The 16,231-nt window shown below is 49.1% G+C and overlaps 1 protein-coding gene across 1 annotated transcript in view; it reads right to left on the bottom strand.

The window, feature by feature from the left end:
- tecta (tectorin alpha) overlaps positions 1-16,231 on the bottom strand; it is a gene marked incomplete at its 3' end in the record, with an annotated part of 131,966 nt that overhangs the window by 25,090 nt on the left and 90,645 nt on the right. Inside the window, exons 15-25 of the mRNA XM_084320521.1 lie at positions 15,162-15,299; positions 14,701-14,866; positions 13,861-14,273; positions 13,142-13,712; positions 12,364-12,977; positions 11,685-12,255; positions 10,471-11,144; positions 8,427-9,081; positions 4,657-4,853; positions 3,937-4,317; positions 1,902-2,188 (exon numbers count right to left, since the gene is read on the bottom strand). Coding sequence (XP_084176647.1) covers positions 1,902-2,188; positions 3,937-4,317; positions 4,657-4,853; positions 8,427-9,081; positions 10,471-11,144; positions 11,685-12,255; positions 12,364-12,977; positions 13,142-13,712; positions 13,861-14,273; positions 14,701-14,866; positions 15,162-15,299 — 4,667 coding nt within the window. The remainder of the gene's footprint in view (positions 1-1,901; positions 2,189-3,936; positions 4,318-4,656; positions 4,854-8,426; positions 9,082-10,470; positions 11,145-11,684; positions 12,256-12,363; positions 12,978-13,141; positions 13,713-13,860; positions 14,274-14,700; positions 14,867-15,161; positions 15,300-16,231) is intronic.

Here is a 16,231-nt window from a genome sequence, read left to right as displayed (position 1 = left end):
GACAAGATTTTGATATCAGAAGCGTTCTGGTTTGCGTTTGGACCAGGACCAGTTTCATGTACAGTGCTACTTGGCAGTGGCCAAAAGGTGAGATGACACATTGATCATGTTCAGCACTGACGGGTCCCACTGTCTTCTGTGAAAGAACCTGAGAATAGAGTACGGTGTCTACTGGATCCTCAACGCAGAGGACTCCCCTCCAAGGTTCTGTTCTCATTCCATTACGAGTTATTGGACTTGAGAATCAATGTTGTACACTGTGTTAACCCTTATGCCCCCCTAACAACTTAGCAGAGTTGTATTCGTAAGCATGAAATGTTTGCATCAAGTTCAAGGCTATATAATTCTTAATCTTTCATATAAATTTTTTTTTAAATTTTTATGGAACTGCACTAACATCCTAACCTCAATATATATGTAAACGATTACAACTATTTTCAAATCTTAACCACTTATATTCCCGTTTGTTTGATATTAAATCCCTTTTTATGACAAAAAAAAACGCAGACATCTGCATTTAGTTCACATTTCTACACGTTTTCAACGCCAGAGTTCGGCATCGAAAAGATGCACAGAGTCTGTGTGAAAAAGAATATGTATTCATATTTACAAATGAATGACTAATTCGGTAGTTATTAGCGTTATTAGTAACGTTAGTAAGTACTGCTGTTTGGCTATTATACTCGCGGGGATACAGTATATGAACCCCCCGATACATTCTGGAAAGCTCATCGCTGATTGTGGAAGAGCCAGCCCCCTTCCGCGTTTCTGCCATCTGGCTCGTCAGAGCGAAGCCGGCCAGGGAGCTTTCAAACCGGCGGAAGTGCTGAGAGATGGGTACTCCACCAGCCCAGAGCTGGTTGCACCAGCCATAGTGCAACTGCGCCACCTTGTGTCATAAACGGTAACGGACACACTGACACAGCGCGTATTTGATAATCACAGCGGCAATTGAATGAATTAGTGCAGATTAAAAATCAGCGTTTTAACATTGGAGTCAATGGAAACACGAAAAGATTGCCAAGGTTTGTCCCAAGCTAAAGTGAATAACTTTTTTTAGAGGCATTCTAATGATGATCCTTTGATATATTGAATAAATATCAAAGATGACCAATCTGACGCAATTTCATGACATAATAATCAACACAGACATCGTTGTACACAGAAACACAAATGAATATAGGCAAAAAACACGAAATCGTTGCTAAGGGGGTAATGTCCGTGTTTAGAGAAAAGAAAAGTAATAAAGAAATTGAGAACCGAAAGTTAACATTCCACGGCAAGTAGAATTGCATTTTGGAGTGGCTGAGTTAGGAAGGTATGGTTGTACATATATATTTAATTTATATATATATTCCTACCCTATATTAATTACATTTTGGGCTGTTATCATTAGTAGGAGGGGGATGAAGTGTATTGACTGGGACTGAGTGTGTGTTAGCGGGTGGGAAGCCAGTGGGGTATGTGTCCTGGTCGTTGTAAACTGCGACTCCTACTGGTCGGTCGGGGCGCCTGTTCAGCAGGGAGGGGGATCTGGGGGAAATAGCGTGAACCTCCGCACGTTTTACGTTCCCCCAGTGAAACTCCTCGCTGTCAGGTGAAAAAAAGTGGCTGGTGACTCCACATGTATCGGAGGAGGCGTGTGGTAGTTCTACACCCTCCCCAGGCCGACAGTGGGGCAATGCGTGCAACGACCAGGAAGGGAATTGGCATAACGACCAAAAATTGGGGATGGGTGAAAAATACAGGAAGCCCCAAAAAAATTATTATAATACAAACAAATAAAAAAGGTTAAATGGAGTTCCTGCCTGGTTATTGTTCCGAACAATACCGGTATCACTGTTCCAAAGCAAAACCACATCCTACTCTCTGCACCTGACCCGTGCCTCTCAGCCTCTCACCTGTTCTGCATACCGTTGGTCTTCCAGCTCTGGGCCAACTCCAAGGCACTGACAGCCGGCTTGCCCCTGGAGGTGATGTAGTCGTCACTGGCATCTCCATTGAAATTCCCGCACAGACCACACACCTTACTCTGGAGCCTCTGGCCCATGGTGATGCTGAGGGTGTTGAAGCGGTTGTAGCGGATCTGTATGTCCTGCGCCGTGTCAATGACCAGGAAGCCTTCCGAGCTGGAGAGACGCGTCGTCAGTCCCGTGATGAAGGGCACGGATACCGGTGTGCCGTTGACCTGGAGAAATCGAGACGAACGGGGACGTTTAGATATTGTGGGGGTGCAGCAGCCTAAAAGGCATGTGGGATTACAGCAGGGTAAGGGTTAGAGACGTGGGCAGCAGAGTTCAACTAGGCGCTAGTCTAGTGAGTACAATGTAATTTTCACAAAATAATCATGAGGTGCTCTTGGGTCTTTGGGAAAAGACAACTGGAACGAGACGGGATCCCAGGCACTTAAAAAAAAAAAAGCCTGACACTTAATAACAAATTAAGCATATAGAAAGTATACACATATTTTATTTAGTGTCATGTTGTGATTCTATTGATGTGTTGATTCTTTTTTGGATTGATTGATTGATTGATCGATTGGTCGCCTGTGTAGTACGGTGGGATTGCCCTCTTTTGGGCACCTGTGATAACGAGTCCTTTATAAATAAAGGGTGAACCCATAGCACCTTGTTATGCCCTAAGGAAGACCAGCTGGTCCAAAAAGGTTGGCTTTTTAAAATGATGTAGCCGTTCCCTAATGAAAGCTTTTTTTAACTTGTCTTTCTTCCTGTAATACTCTTTTGAGTGCCTAGGATCTCGTCTTGTTCCAGTCAGAGACGTGGGGCTCGTGATCAGAAGGTTCAAATCCCCAGGAATAGCAGGTGTCTGGGCAGTGGAGGTGGATGAGTAATGCGCTCCCCTTCCTCAACCGATACCATCGGATGTGCCCTTGAGCCAAGCACTTAATCTCCAAATGTTCCAGTGGAGCTGCTCAGTAGAAGAGATCCCAACCAGGACTCAACATTGTGACTCAGCCTCAACTCACAACCTGTAGTGCTCTTTTATGCACTGTAGCACTGTTGCATTTTTTGGAATATATGAAATGTTTGTGAAATATTTCTTCTACTTCAGGGATTGCATTGTATTCTAATATGTTTTTTCTACTGTATGTTTTTTCCACTGTTTTAACTAACTTTAGGTTAGTTGTAACGTTAGTTGTAACGTTAGTTTAGGTTTGTGTTAACGTTAGATAATGTACAAAATAAACATATTCCGCTGCTATAGACGTCGCTCTTTTATTTTGAAACCCCCCAGAAAGGAAGTCATTATATTAGCTTTAGTGTTAGCTCCGGTTAGCTCCGAGCGTGCAGTAGTTAGTAGTATATTATCAATACCAGCCATTGGATTACTGTTTTCTAAATTGGGGAGGCTTTTAATCGTCAAAGTAAGAGGATTTTAAGTCATGGTATCCATAAACTTCAATCGGTTCGGATCCTTTGAATTAATGAGAATGTAAACAAACACGGCTTCCACGTAGAAATCACTGACTGCGCTCAGAGAGGAGTCGTTCAGCAAAAAATAGTTCAGAGTATATCTGCTTAGAAAACGTAATTGTCTAATTCAATAATTTTTTATTTCTCCATGTGGTAAATACACAGGTCACAACATGTTTACAGGAACGTTTTGGAGTTGTATTTGGAGTGTATTTGGTGACTGTAGCTGTAGGGCACTGTAGGGAACGTCAGGCTCTAAAACCCCCCCACTTCCAGTGATGAAGCTAAGCTACGCTAACGGAGCGACTGTTCCCTAAGCTAAATGCACGCACAGAGACAAAAAAAGTATGTATCTTCTTGTCTAACTCCAGGGAAGATGTTAAATAAGCTAATTTCCCAAAATGTTGGAGTTTTCCTTTAAGAGCATTGCACCAAGACAAATCCCAATCAACCGTGTGTTGAAATGGCAATAAAGTATCTATCTATCTAAGCCTCCCCTCACCTTGACAGTGCTGCCAGAGATGAGAATATTCTCCTCGTTGATGTAGAGGTAGACGTGAGAGATGGTGGTGAGGTTGGGCGTGCTCCACTTGTCGAAGTTGGCGATGAGCTGGAAGGAAAGGTCGGGCAGCTTCTGGCAGTTGGTGGACAGGACGAAGGAGCAGGAGGCGGGCAGACGCAGGGACGCCCCGTCGAAGGTCCTGAAGACCCCGCCGCCGGAGGCCACGCAGTGCTGGGAGCGCCGGGCGAAGCAGCCCCTCACGCCGTAGCGCAGGGCGCACTCCTCCTCCGCCTTGCAGCGGCGCGGGTCGCACTGGATGAGGTTGCGTCCGATGCACTGGCAGCGTTTGGTGCAGTCGCTGTTCCAGAACAACTGTTTGGGCTGAGAATGAGATGAAGGGAGGAGGAGCAGAAGAAGTGGGTAGTGGGGGAGGAGAGGAGAGGAAGAAGAGATGGGTTGCTCATGCTGTGTTTACACTATGATAGTGAATATGTATTCTGCTAAATACAGTCTGAGACTGAAGCTGAATCTAAGTAATTCCAGTTTTAAGAGGCTTTGCTCATATGGACCCTGGACCCCTTGTTTAGCCTGTGAGAGAGGATTTTCAAATTTGTTACAACGAACGAGGAATTTCATCTATGAATTGTATTTCTCGGACCCACTAATACAACCGTGTCATTCATCCAGCTCAGTTCACGTATCACTGATGTTAGGACTGACCTCGTAGTACTTGCCATCGGTGTAGCAGCCACAGTTCTGAGGCAGGATGCAGCTCTTGCCATTGAGGATGTAGCCCTGGTCACACTGGCATCCCTCCACACACTCCTGGGTACAGGGGTGGCCACGGGCAGGGGTACACTGGGGCTGGCACACCGACATACAGCTAGAGTAGTGGCTGTTGGGCGGACAGGTCTGGACTGGGAGCAAAGCAAGTTGGCAAAGACATAGAAGACCAATGATTGTACTATAACAGGGACTCTTAGACTTATTTAGCCTGGGATTCATATCACCTGGACTAGTCTCAACCTGAGACCTGTATCACCTGGACTAGTCTCAACCTGAGACCTGTAACACCTGGACTAGTCTCAACCTGGGACCTGTAACACCTGGACTAGGCTCAACCTGGGACCTGTATCACCTGGACTAGGCTCAACCTGAGACCTGTATCACCTGGACTAGTCTCAACCTGAGACCTGTATCACCTGGACTAGGCTCAACCTGGGACCTGTAATACCTGGACTAGTCTCAACCTGGGACCTGTAACACCTGGACTAGTCTCAACCTGGGACCTGTATCACCTGGACTAGGCTCAACCTGGGACCTGTATCACCTGGACTAGGCTCAACCTGGGACCTGTATCACCTGGACTAGGCTCAACCTGGGACCTGTATCACCTGGACTAGTCTCAACCTGAGACCTGTATCACCTGGACTAGTCTCAACCTGAGACCTGTATCACCTGGACTAGTCTCAACCTGAGACCTGTATCACCTGGACTAGGCACAACCTGGGACCTGTAACACCTGGACTAGGCTCAACCTGGGACCTGTATCACCTGGACTAGTCTCAACCTGGGACCTGTATCACCTGGACTAGGCACAACCTGGGACCTGTAACACCTGGACTAGGCTCAACCTGGGACCTGTAACACCTGGACTAGTCTCAACCTGGGACCTGTAACACCTGGACTAGTCTCAACCTGGGACCTGTATCACCTGGACTAGGCTCAACCTGGGACCTGTATCACCTGGACTAGTCTCAACCTGGGACCTGTAACACCTGGACTAGTCTCAACCTGAGACCTGTAACACCTGGACTAGGCTCAACCTGGGACCTGTATCACCTGGACTAGGCTCAACCTGAGACCTGTAACACCTGGACTAGGCACAACCTGGGACCTGTAACATGGACTAGGCACAACCTGAGACCTGTATCACCTGGACTAGTCTCAACCTGAGACCTGTAACACCTGGACTAGTCTCAACCTGAGACCTGTATCACCTGGACTAGTCTCAACCTGAGACCTGTAACACCTGGACTAGTCTCAACCTGGGACCTGTAACACCTGGACTAGGCTCAACCTGAGACCTGTAACACCTGGACTAGTCTCAACCTGGGACCTGTAACACCTGGACTAGGCTCAACCTGAGACCTGTAACACCTGGACTAGTCTCAACCTGAGACCTGTATCACCTGGACTAGGCTCATCCTGGGAGTCATATCACCTGGACTAGTCATAAAAGGGGAACGCGCCCCACTTTAAGAATCCACATTATGTTCTTCCTGTATCTCAGGACAGTTCAGTCAGTATTTGTGAAGGTCAAATATCCTAAATTATCTTAACAACCATTTTGATTTTTCAGAAGAATGTAATTCTCACACAGTGACATGAAATGAAACCTCTCGGATGTGCAGATTCGCTCGCTCTACGTTGAAATGTGTAACTGCTCTCGGGTAAATTCACTTTCTTTCTTTCTTTTTAAATAAATATATTTGTAATGCCATTTCTGCATTATTAGATAGGACAGTGAGTGACAGGAAGTCAGAGGTAGAGAGAAGAGGTCTTAGGCCGGATTCAAACCCAGGACGTTGCAATTACATGATATGTGCCCTAGCATCACACACACACACACGCACGCACGCACGCACGCACGCACACACACACACACACACACACACACACACACACACACACACACACACACACACACACACACACACACACACACACACACACACACACACACACACACACACACACACACACACACACACACACACACACACACACACACACACACACACACACACACGCACACGCACGCACACGCACACGCACACATGCACACACACCAGCTAGACCAGTGATTCGCAAAAAATAGGGAGGAAGCGAAAGAGAAACCTTTTTTCATCCCTAAAATATTAATACCACAGTGACGTGTGTATATTATTAATGAAGCGGCACGTTACGAGGTTTCTGGAGACATAAGGCGTTATATTCTACCTCATCCAGAATAGGCAATAGGAGGCAAATTAAGGTATCATGTTTTGCCCATCGGGCAGGAAGCTGTAGCCGCTGTGCCAAACTGAACTCACAGCTCCACTTGAACCTGAAACCTTCCATTAAGGGTATTAATTGGTTAATGTCAAGCGGTTCTAAAGGTTCCATCCTGGGAGGTGAGCGACCCGGCGGTGCCAATGAACATCTCTAAGTGTTGTGCCTCTTCAAGCGCTCCCGCGCGCCCGCCGCGCGCCAGCTACCCACTTTGGTATACGGTGCATTTACTGTGTCGACCCCGGGGGGCGGGAGGAGGAGGGAGGGAGGGGGGGGGGGGGGGGGGGGGGGGGGATTTCAGTCGAAACAAGTGAAATATAGCAAAGGGCACAGACACGCCCATATGAAAATGAACTATATAAATAAATTAGGGATGCTCGATATTGGCTTTTTTACCGATACCGATATTCCGATATTGTCCAACTCTTAATTTCCGATACCGATAACGATATCAACCGATACCGATATATGCAGGGTTTCCCCCCAAAAAAACTGAATAATTTCAGGTAACTAATAATTTCACTGGATGCATTCAAAAGGCTTTCTAAATGTAAGCATTATCTGTGCAAAACATGATCATTAAAAAAGTTTAAATTAACATTACATATCTCTTGTTGTTGAATTAAACCAACATGCATACTTTTGACAATAAATAAAATAAGAATTGGTTCTTACTTGCTTGCCTGGGTAAATAAAGGTTAAATAAATGTAAAAAAAAAGAAAAAAAATATTGTTATTGTTTTATTTTTAATTTTTTACCGATACCGATATTTTCCGATATCACATTTTACTGCCGATATCGGCCGATAATATCGGTCGGCCGATAATATCGGACATCCCTAAAATAAATATAAATAAAACCTATAGTGCTGCTGTGTTTCTATAGCTGCAGTCAGCAGCTCTGCAGCTCACTCGGTTGGTTGGTTTGTCCACAAAAGTGGTCCACAAATTTGGCACGTGTTAGAAGAAGTGTGTTAGTGTGCTATCAATCCTATTTGGAGCCAGCGTAGTCCCACGAACAGCGGACACGTTGCGTCAACTTGGCTGCGAACGAATCAGGTGTACCTGCTGCTGTCACAGCTAATGCAGGGTCAGACTGAGGTTGAGAGGTGTGTGTGTGTGTGTGTGTGATGCATGTTCATGCACTATTGCAGGTTTGTGCTTGTTTTCTCATACACATTATAGATTTACCAAAGAAATTCAAGTTCACCATAGTATTTTTCTAGTGGATTATAGAAATCTCGGGTGAATTACTGTAGTATTCCCGAGGCTGCAAGGTGCATGTCCTACATTTCACTGCATGTCTTGTGTATGTACGTGACAAATAAAACTCTTGAATCTTGAATCTTGAATATGAAACTAGAAGCACTAGCCTCAGCCTTAGACACATATTGAAACCACATGGTGAAGCTGAGCCGAGGCACCCGCTCACTCACCACAGGGGGTGTCGCTCCTCCAGCCGATCACGGGGACTCCTTGGGTCTGACAGGTGCTGCTGTAGATCTGCAGCCAGTTGCAGATGGTCTCCGGGGCGCCCTGGTCCAGACACGTGTCCTGCAGGCAACTCTGGTAGAAGAACGCCGGCCCCACTTTGCTGTGGCAGCGTGCGAACAAGCCCCCCCGGTCCACGATCAGCCCGCACAGCCTCACCGCCTCCGGCTCCACGAACACATACAGCCCGTCCCCCACGTGGAACCGTATGCCCGGGTTGCCCACACCGCCGTCCTCGTCGTCGGCGCCGCCGCCGTTTATGTTGGCGTCGGCCACCATGAGGGCGCCGCTGTTGGTCTCGCCCAGGCCGCAGCGCGGGCAGGAGTCTCCGCAGCCTACCTGGCAGAAGGTGTCCCTCTCCGCCCAGACCGTGCCCCAGTCGCTGACGGTGAGCGTGGGGGGAGAGTTGGGCATGCCCTGGCAGAGCCCGCAGGAGGTGTTGTACAGGTGGCGGGGCAAGGTGAGCAGGAGCAGGGTGTTCCAGTCGAACGCCACCTTCAGGCCGAAGTCCGTCTCCAGGATGAGCTGCATGCCGATGGTGAAGATGTTGACCTTTCCCGCGCCCAGCTTCAGGGGGAGGTACAGACGCTCCTTGTTGACCTGGATGGAGCGAGAGGGAGATCCGTTCACACAGGTTATTATTATGGATGTTTTCTAAAATACCCCTTCTGTGTCTGTTATTTCACGAGTTACAGTGAAGTAGGGTGTGTGCGTGTGTGTCTGTTTGCACATGCACACGCATGTGTGTGTGTGTGCTTGCCGGCAGAAGTGTGTGTTGGTTGCTTATATTCTCTGATTATAAGGAGAGAGAAAGAGAGTGTGTGTGTGTGTGTGTCTGTTTGTGTGTGTGTGTGTGTGTGTGTGTGGTGCGTGTGTGTGTGTGTGTGTTGGATTAAGTATGTGTGTATTTTGTGGTTCTCCTCAGATCTTTGAGTCAGTTTGTGAACCCATTCCAAGTGTCAGTCTCGGTCAGGGTTCAGTCGGAGCCAAATCCAGCCTGTTAAAAGATGCCCATTGAAATCAGATCCACCTTAAGCCAATCAAAGAGGAATTCTCCCCCCGCTGCCGGTGTTATTCTATCAGCTTGATTAGAAATAACTCTCGCCCGCAAATACAACAACCATGACCTTCACAAGTCAGGGCTGAGGAAGGAGAACCACGAAATGTGTCAAATCTCATAATTGCACATTTCTCTCGTCTTCGCTAGGGCTTTCTGAATCAGCGTATTATTGGCCAGTCCCAATTCCAGGTGCCTCTACTATGAGATGAAAACAATATAAAATCCTGACTCTGCCATTCCTTTGTCCCTAGTGTGAATTATGGGGGGGGGGGGGGCTTTGGGGGAGGTATTGATCTCCCTCCTGAAATAAACCATAATCCATAGTATACCTATAGTGCTGCACTAATGTTTTCGTTAAACAAAAAGACAGCCCAGGGGCGGCTACGTGGCGTAGTGGGCAAGGCGCTCGCCACGAATGCAGAGCCGCTGGGCTCGCCTGTTCGAGCCCAGCGCTCCACATTGCTTTCAGTTTAGCTGGTCGTTCATACTAATACACATTGGCCGTATTAGGGGGTGGGAAACTGATGGGTGGGGATCGGGCGTTGTGGACAGCGACTCCTACAGGTCGGTTGGTGCGCCTGCGCAGTAGAATCAGGAAGTGTCGGGGGCAGCGTGAGCCTCCCACGCGTTACTCCTCGCCACTGAGAGATCGAGCTGCGCAGGTGAAAAGATGCGACTGCTGTTACCTCAAGTACCGGAGGGGACTTGTGCTATGTATGACTTAGTCCACATTGCAGCCGGCTTGTGGGAGGCAAGAAACAGCGTTCGTGACAGGGGAGGCTTGAATTGGATGATACGAAATTGGGATGGGAGAAAATATAGAAAATGGGAGAAAAAGTGGATAATAAAAAAAAAAAAAAAAGACAGCCCCCATAAATATTTCTCGATATGATTTGCACACCATCGTTGTCCCTTCTCACAGCGCTCACCGTGATGGTGTGTTTATAACTGCGGGACACCTCGATCTCGAATCCGTAGACCTCCAAAACGAAGCCCCTGACCCAGATAGCCTGGCCCGTGTCCCTCTCCTCGTTACGGGCCGCCAGTTTGAACTGAGGGGAAGCACTCGCGGTCCTGGTGACCGTCCCGCCATCTCCATCCCCGTCATCCCTGACCGCGTCCTCCACGGCCTGCTCCATGCCCTCGCAGTTGGTGGTGGCCATCCTCAGCGTGCAGGAGCTCTGGAGTTCAAAGGGCATGTTGCCGAAGGGCAGGAAGTGTCCGTAGCCGGCGGCGACGCACAGGGCCTCTGTGCGCGGCTGGCAGAAGTAGAGGCCGTCGCTCTCCTGGCAGTACTCCTCGGCGTGGCAGGGCGCGAGCTGGCAGTAGACGCTGTTGTCGGAGCCGTTGCAGTAGCAGCGCTCCTGGCACTCCCAGTCGCTCCAGAAGGTCAGGTTGGTGGCGAGCTGGCGCCCGTGATTCAGGCAGCCGCAGTCGTACCGCGCCACGCACAGGCCGCCCCGCAGCGCGAAGCCGTCCTCGCACTGGCAGCCCTCCTGGCACGGCACCGGGCACGGCTCCTCGGGTTCGTCCAGATTGGTGCAGGTCAGCGGGCAGGCACTGGTGCACTCGTCGAAGTGGCTGTTCTCTGGACAAGGCAGAGCTACGGTAGTGGCAGAAAACAGAGGCGAGAGAAAGGAGAAGAGAAACAACGTCAAAGACAGATCAAAGTAAGAGGTAGAGGAGGGAGACATTGAGGGAGAGATTTTCTAAGAGGAACAAATAGTCCAGTTCAGTTCAGGACTACTAGTTCATTGATCAAGAGTCGCTCATCTTCATTCTGACAGCCATCAGACTTTGCAATGCATCACTGAGCACAGAGTGACAGTTACCATCTTCTTTTACTTTTAAAACAACATTGTCAATATTACACTTACTGTACACTTAATGTAGATCTCTGTATTTTTTACTGTATATTTTATATTAGAATGTACATACATAACATAGGAAATGTGAATCCCGGACCGTATTTTATTTTATTATTATTATTTAATTCTTAGGCTTATTTTATTCTTTATTCTTAGGCAATTTTTTGTTATTTTTATTCGTGATTTTGTTTTGTCTACTTAATGTTTACTGTGAGCAATTTGTAGTGCCAAATTTCCTTCGGGATGAGTAAAGTATTTCTATTCTATCTACTCACGACAGTTGGTGATGCTCCTCCAGGAAGACAGGCCCACCTGAGCGTCCTTACAGGCCGAGGCGTAGGCTTGCAGGGAAGAACACAGAGCGGTGCGGTTTCCCTCCCGCACGCACATGTTATACAGGCAGTTCCTGAAGAACGGCGAGGGGTTGACCGCCACATGACACGCCAGGAAGGAGCTGTTCCCTGGGTCGTTGATGTTGCCACACATCCACGGGCTCTGGTAGAGCCTCAGGTCGGTGCACATGCGGTACAGGTCGTCACAGTCGCCGTTACACGTCATGTCGTCTGCGATGGCCCGCCAGCCCTCCGTGAAGAGCTCAGGGGTCTCCGCCAGGCGTCCGTTGGGCAGGCGCAGGTCGTCGGTGGCGTTGCTGTTGAAGACGCCGCACAGGCCGCAGGTCTTGTTGTAGAAGAGAGTGGAGAGAGTGATGTTGAGGAGGCCCTGCGGTGTGTAGTGGACGCGGATCAGACCGCTGGACTCCACCACCGTGGCGTTGCCAGGCGCTCTGTAGATCATCATGGTCTCCAGTGGGTGGATATATGGGAGTGCCACCAGTTCGCCGTTGAGCTGGAAGACACAAGGACATGACTCATCGGATGGTCTGGTCTACAAGCAAATGTATTCATGAGGCCTGGCAACAAAAGGCGTTTGGCCTTGGTGAATAAAAACACTAACCTTCACAATGTCAAAATCTGACCCGCCCATTTGAGCCTCCAGGTTAGCTACCCTAACTACCACGGGTCTCTTCCAGGTGGGGCCCTTGTTCACCAGCCGCCGGCCTAGCTTGACCTCCACCGTCGACACGTTAGCCGACACCGCCCCGCACAGCTTCAGCAGGTAGTAGGAATTCTCGTCGGGGAAGGGCACAACGGCACCGTCAAAGGACGACATCACCAGGTTCTGGGAGACGCTGCACATCCCTTCGCGGCGAGGGTAGCAGCCCAGCAGGCCCACCTCGGCCATGCACACCTCGCCCTCCCGACAGGAGTCGTTGAAGCAGGACACCTCTCCGGCGGGCCCGCAGACGCAGCGGAGAGAACATTCGCCCCCCACCGCGCCGTTGGGGCTCGCCCAGAAGGTGTCATTCCGGTGGTAGTATAGGCCGTCCCGTTCACAACCGCAGTCTTCGTGCTTCACGCAGCGGCTGCCGCTCAGGACGTAGCCCGTGTTACACTGGCAGCCCTCTGTGCACGGGTGGGCACAGTACAGGGGGGCGGTAAGGTCCGAGCAGGAGGCGGGGCAGGCATTGGTACACACCTGGTACTGGCTGAAGTCCGGACATGGCATGGCTGAGATCCAATGAGAGAGAGAAGAAATTGTAGAAAAACATCACAACGTAAAAAGAAATACATGCAAGTCGTAAGAAGCAAATCTCGATCTGACCTCATTGGACCGAATCCACTGCATGGAATCTTATCCACGGTAATATTTCATGGTCATAGGAAAAACTCACCGCAAAAGGTGCGCGATCTCCAGGGTCGTATGCCGACACCCAGGGCTTGGCAGGCCAGTGCGTAGGCCTGGATGGCCTGGCAGAGGGTGGTGATGTTATCCCTGTGCGCGCACATGTCATATACACAGCTATAGACAAAGGCTGTAGGGTCCACCACTGGCCTGCAGTCCCTAAAAGGACCGTCTGTTTTATTGATGACGCCGCAGTAGTCGGGGCGAAAGTAAAAGGCTTCCGTCAGCGAGTCACACATGCTACAGTTCTGGGTGCAGCCGTCCGTACACCTCCAGTCCGTGTCCTCCGCACGCCAGCCGCCGCCCAGCTCCACCACGCTCTCCGCTAACGATCCATCAGGCAGCACGGGGTCGTCCGCAGGGTCGTCGTTATAGTTACCACATAGACCGCAGGTGTTGTTGAAGTAGGAACTGGGCAAGGAGATAGATGCGTAGTGTTGGCCGTCATAGGTCACCAACAGGCCAAAGTCTGTTTCCAAGGCGACGGCCACCCCCGACTGGTACACCTTGATAGCGCCGAACTGGAGTTGGACCGGCAAGGTCTTCACCAGGCCGTCAACCTACGAACAGTAGCATTAAGACATTCAGAATAAGGACAATGGGTTAAACTCACATCTGTGGGGGTCTGAATCATTTAAAGTTCCATCAACATGATGGAGACACGCATTTCACGTTTATTTTCCAAATACTAGTTAGAGAGACTCTGACCTGGACGGTTCCCGAACTCCCTTTGGGCAGGGTAACTCTGTGACTGTACACCTCCACGGTGACGTCGCGGAGCCAGGACACGGAAGGTATCCCGCGATTCTCATTCTTGGCCTCCACACTGAAGAAGGGCAGCCCCGCCACCTCCCAGCAGGGCCGGGCCAGCAGGTAAGAGCAGGTGCCCTGGAAGTGGTAGAGCAAGCCATCGAACGTGTGGTAATGGGGGTCACCAAACACCACGCAGGTGCTGGTGCGGGTCGGCTGGCAGTAGAAGGCCCCCTCCAGGGGCTCGCAGGTCTCCAGCTGCCCACACGGAGCCTCTTGGCAAAGCACCTCGTTGTCCAGATCTAGACAGCGGCATCGCTGTGAACACTGGTCAGACAGCCAGAAGATCTCACCTTGTCTGTAGTAACGCCCTGGGGGACGAGATGGGAGAGACGTTTTAAGTAATTTTGCTGCTGGTAGGCGAAAACCTTATAACTTCAATTGAAATTGTACATGGTTCTCTAGGTTGTGAGCAGGTTTCATGACCTCAGGGCCCATGAGACCCATTCAAACCCTAATATGTAACTTCAGAAATTCATGGATATCAACAAGAAAATTATATACATTTTTCTTTCTGAATTCCTGAAAGGTTTACCCTTTTGTTAAAATATTTGGATTTAACACCTGGATATTACATTTAAAACTTGTACATGAACAATTAAGCGCTAAGTAATATGATGAATTGTCTGTCGAAACAAAGACAACTAATTGCTTTTTCAAAGGATGTAACTCACAACTCCAGTATAGTATCACATGGGAACAAAAACACAATTACAAGTGCACTTTCAGTTTACTTGCCATTGTAGCTGCAACCATTGGCCGGATCGATCAGATCAGTATCTACACGGAAGAGCCAGCGCCCAGGTAGGTTCACGTTAGTCGTGCCTCCGATGTTCATCACGTCAGTCCACCGGGTCCATGGCAGGTTGAAGAAGTGTCCGATGTCTCCTCCATTGAAACCTGACTGAAAGGGTGTGAGGAATGGAAGGTGAAACGTTTTATCATTCACAATTCCTACGTCATAGACACTTTGATGGGTAGTAGTGTTTTTCCTTTAAATGTATTTTTATGGCACCTCTTTGGCCAGGAAATCGACTTCAGCAATAGACACTCACCACCGCTATGTAAATCAATTTGACCTTGACCACCTCCAACCAACCCCCTGCCCAAGACCAATCACCCACCATCGCCACCACCCCATGCATGCCACTGAAATGTACCCAATGAGAAGGGACCCTGGACCCCATGACGTTTAATACCTGTGCTGTCGTCCCTCCCAGCCCAGAGAGAGGGTCTCCTCCGCTGGCAGTCCCCGTGCTCCAGGAGATCTCTCCATAATTGAACATAGAGAAGCAGGCCACGCCGTCTGATATGAGTATAGCCTGGAATGTGTTCACCTTTAAAGATCCAAAAAAAAAGGTTATAGAAGAAGAAGAAGTCTTTATTTGTCATGCAGATATTTTCTTTTTTTAATATCTTTTTTACAGCATTTTACAGCTTTATTTTGGATAGGACAGGCAGAGAGGAAAGATGGGAGAAGATATGCTACAATTACACTGCAAGCCCAGCTACGTGGTGCGCCACCATGGCGCCCTAAAGTCATGCAGATTTAACACACACACATGCGATGGGCGACCCACAGGAGCACACACACATGCACTGAAGCCGCTGATGAAATGTTCTCTGCACTTCCCCTCAAGGGCAGCCGGGAGCAGACAAGGGATGCAACGTGCACCGCGCCCGGGGACCAATCCAAGTGCTCCTGTCCGTCTTTGTCAGGGACGCGACAGCGTTAGCGATCTGTTGTGCATGTTTTTCCATTGGGTTTATATTATCGGGAGGGGGAAACCCTTGTGAGCACGGGGAGAACATGCAAACTCCACACAGAAAGGCCCGGGAGATACCCCACCTGGCTAACTGGCAACACGGCAACCTGGTCCCCAAGCGGGAATCGAACCCAGGACCTTCTAGCAGTGAGTGTTTCACAGAGGGCGAAAAAACCAAGTCAATGCATCCTATGAGGCAAAAGATGCACTACACCCTACGAGAAGTGACCAACAAGGGGGATTAATAAAGTGTTAGTGACTTGACAATAACAATAACCGCCCTCCGAGATAAATCAACTGGAGAGATTCTCAGTTATATTAGAGGACACAAATTCTTCATTAGTCACGCTATCACTCACAAACAGGACACAGGGAACCCCATATTCTATGACCTTGTGGGGAAAGTAACGGAGTAACTGTACAATAAAGACAGATTTACAGAGAATGTGCAGTTCAGGCAGTTCCTTTCAACATTAGAGCGCGAGAGAGAGTGCGCTAGGCGA

Source organism: Notolepis coatsorum, assembly GCF_963971535.1.
Source record: "Notolepis coatsorum genome assembly, chromosome: 8".
NCBI lineage: Eukaryota > Metazoa > Chordata > Actinopteri > Aulopiformes > Paralepididae > Notolepis > Notolepis coatsorum.
This window is presented reverse-complemented; position numbering and strand designations above follow the sequence as displayed.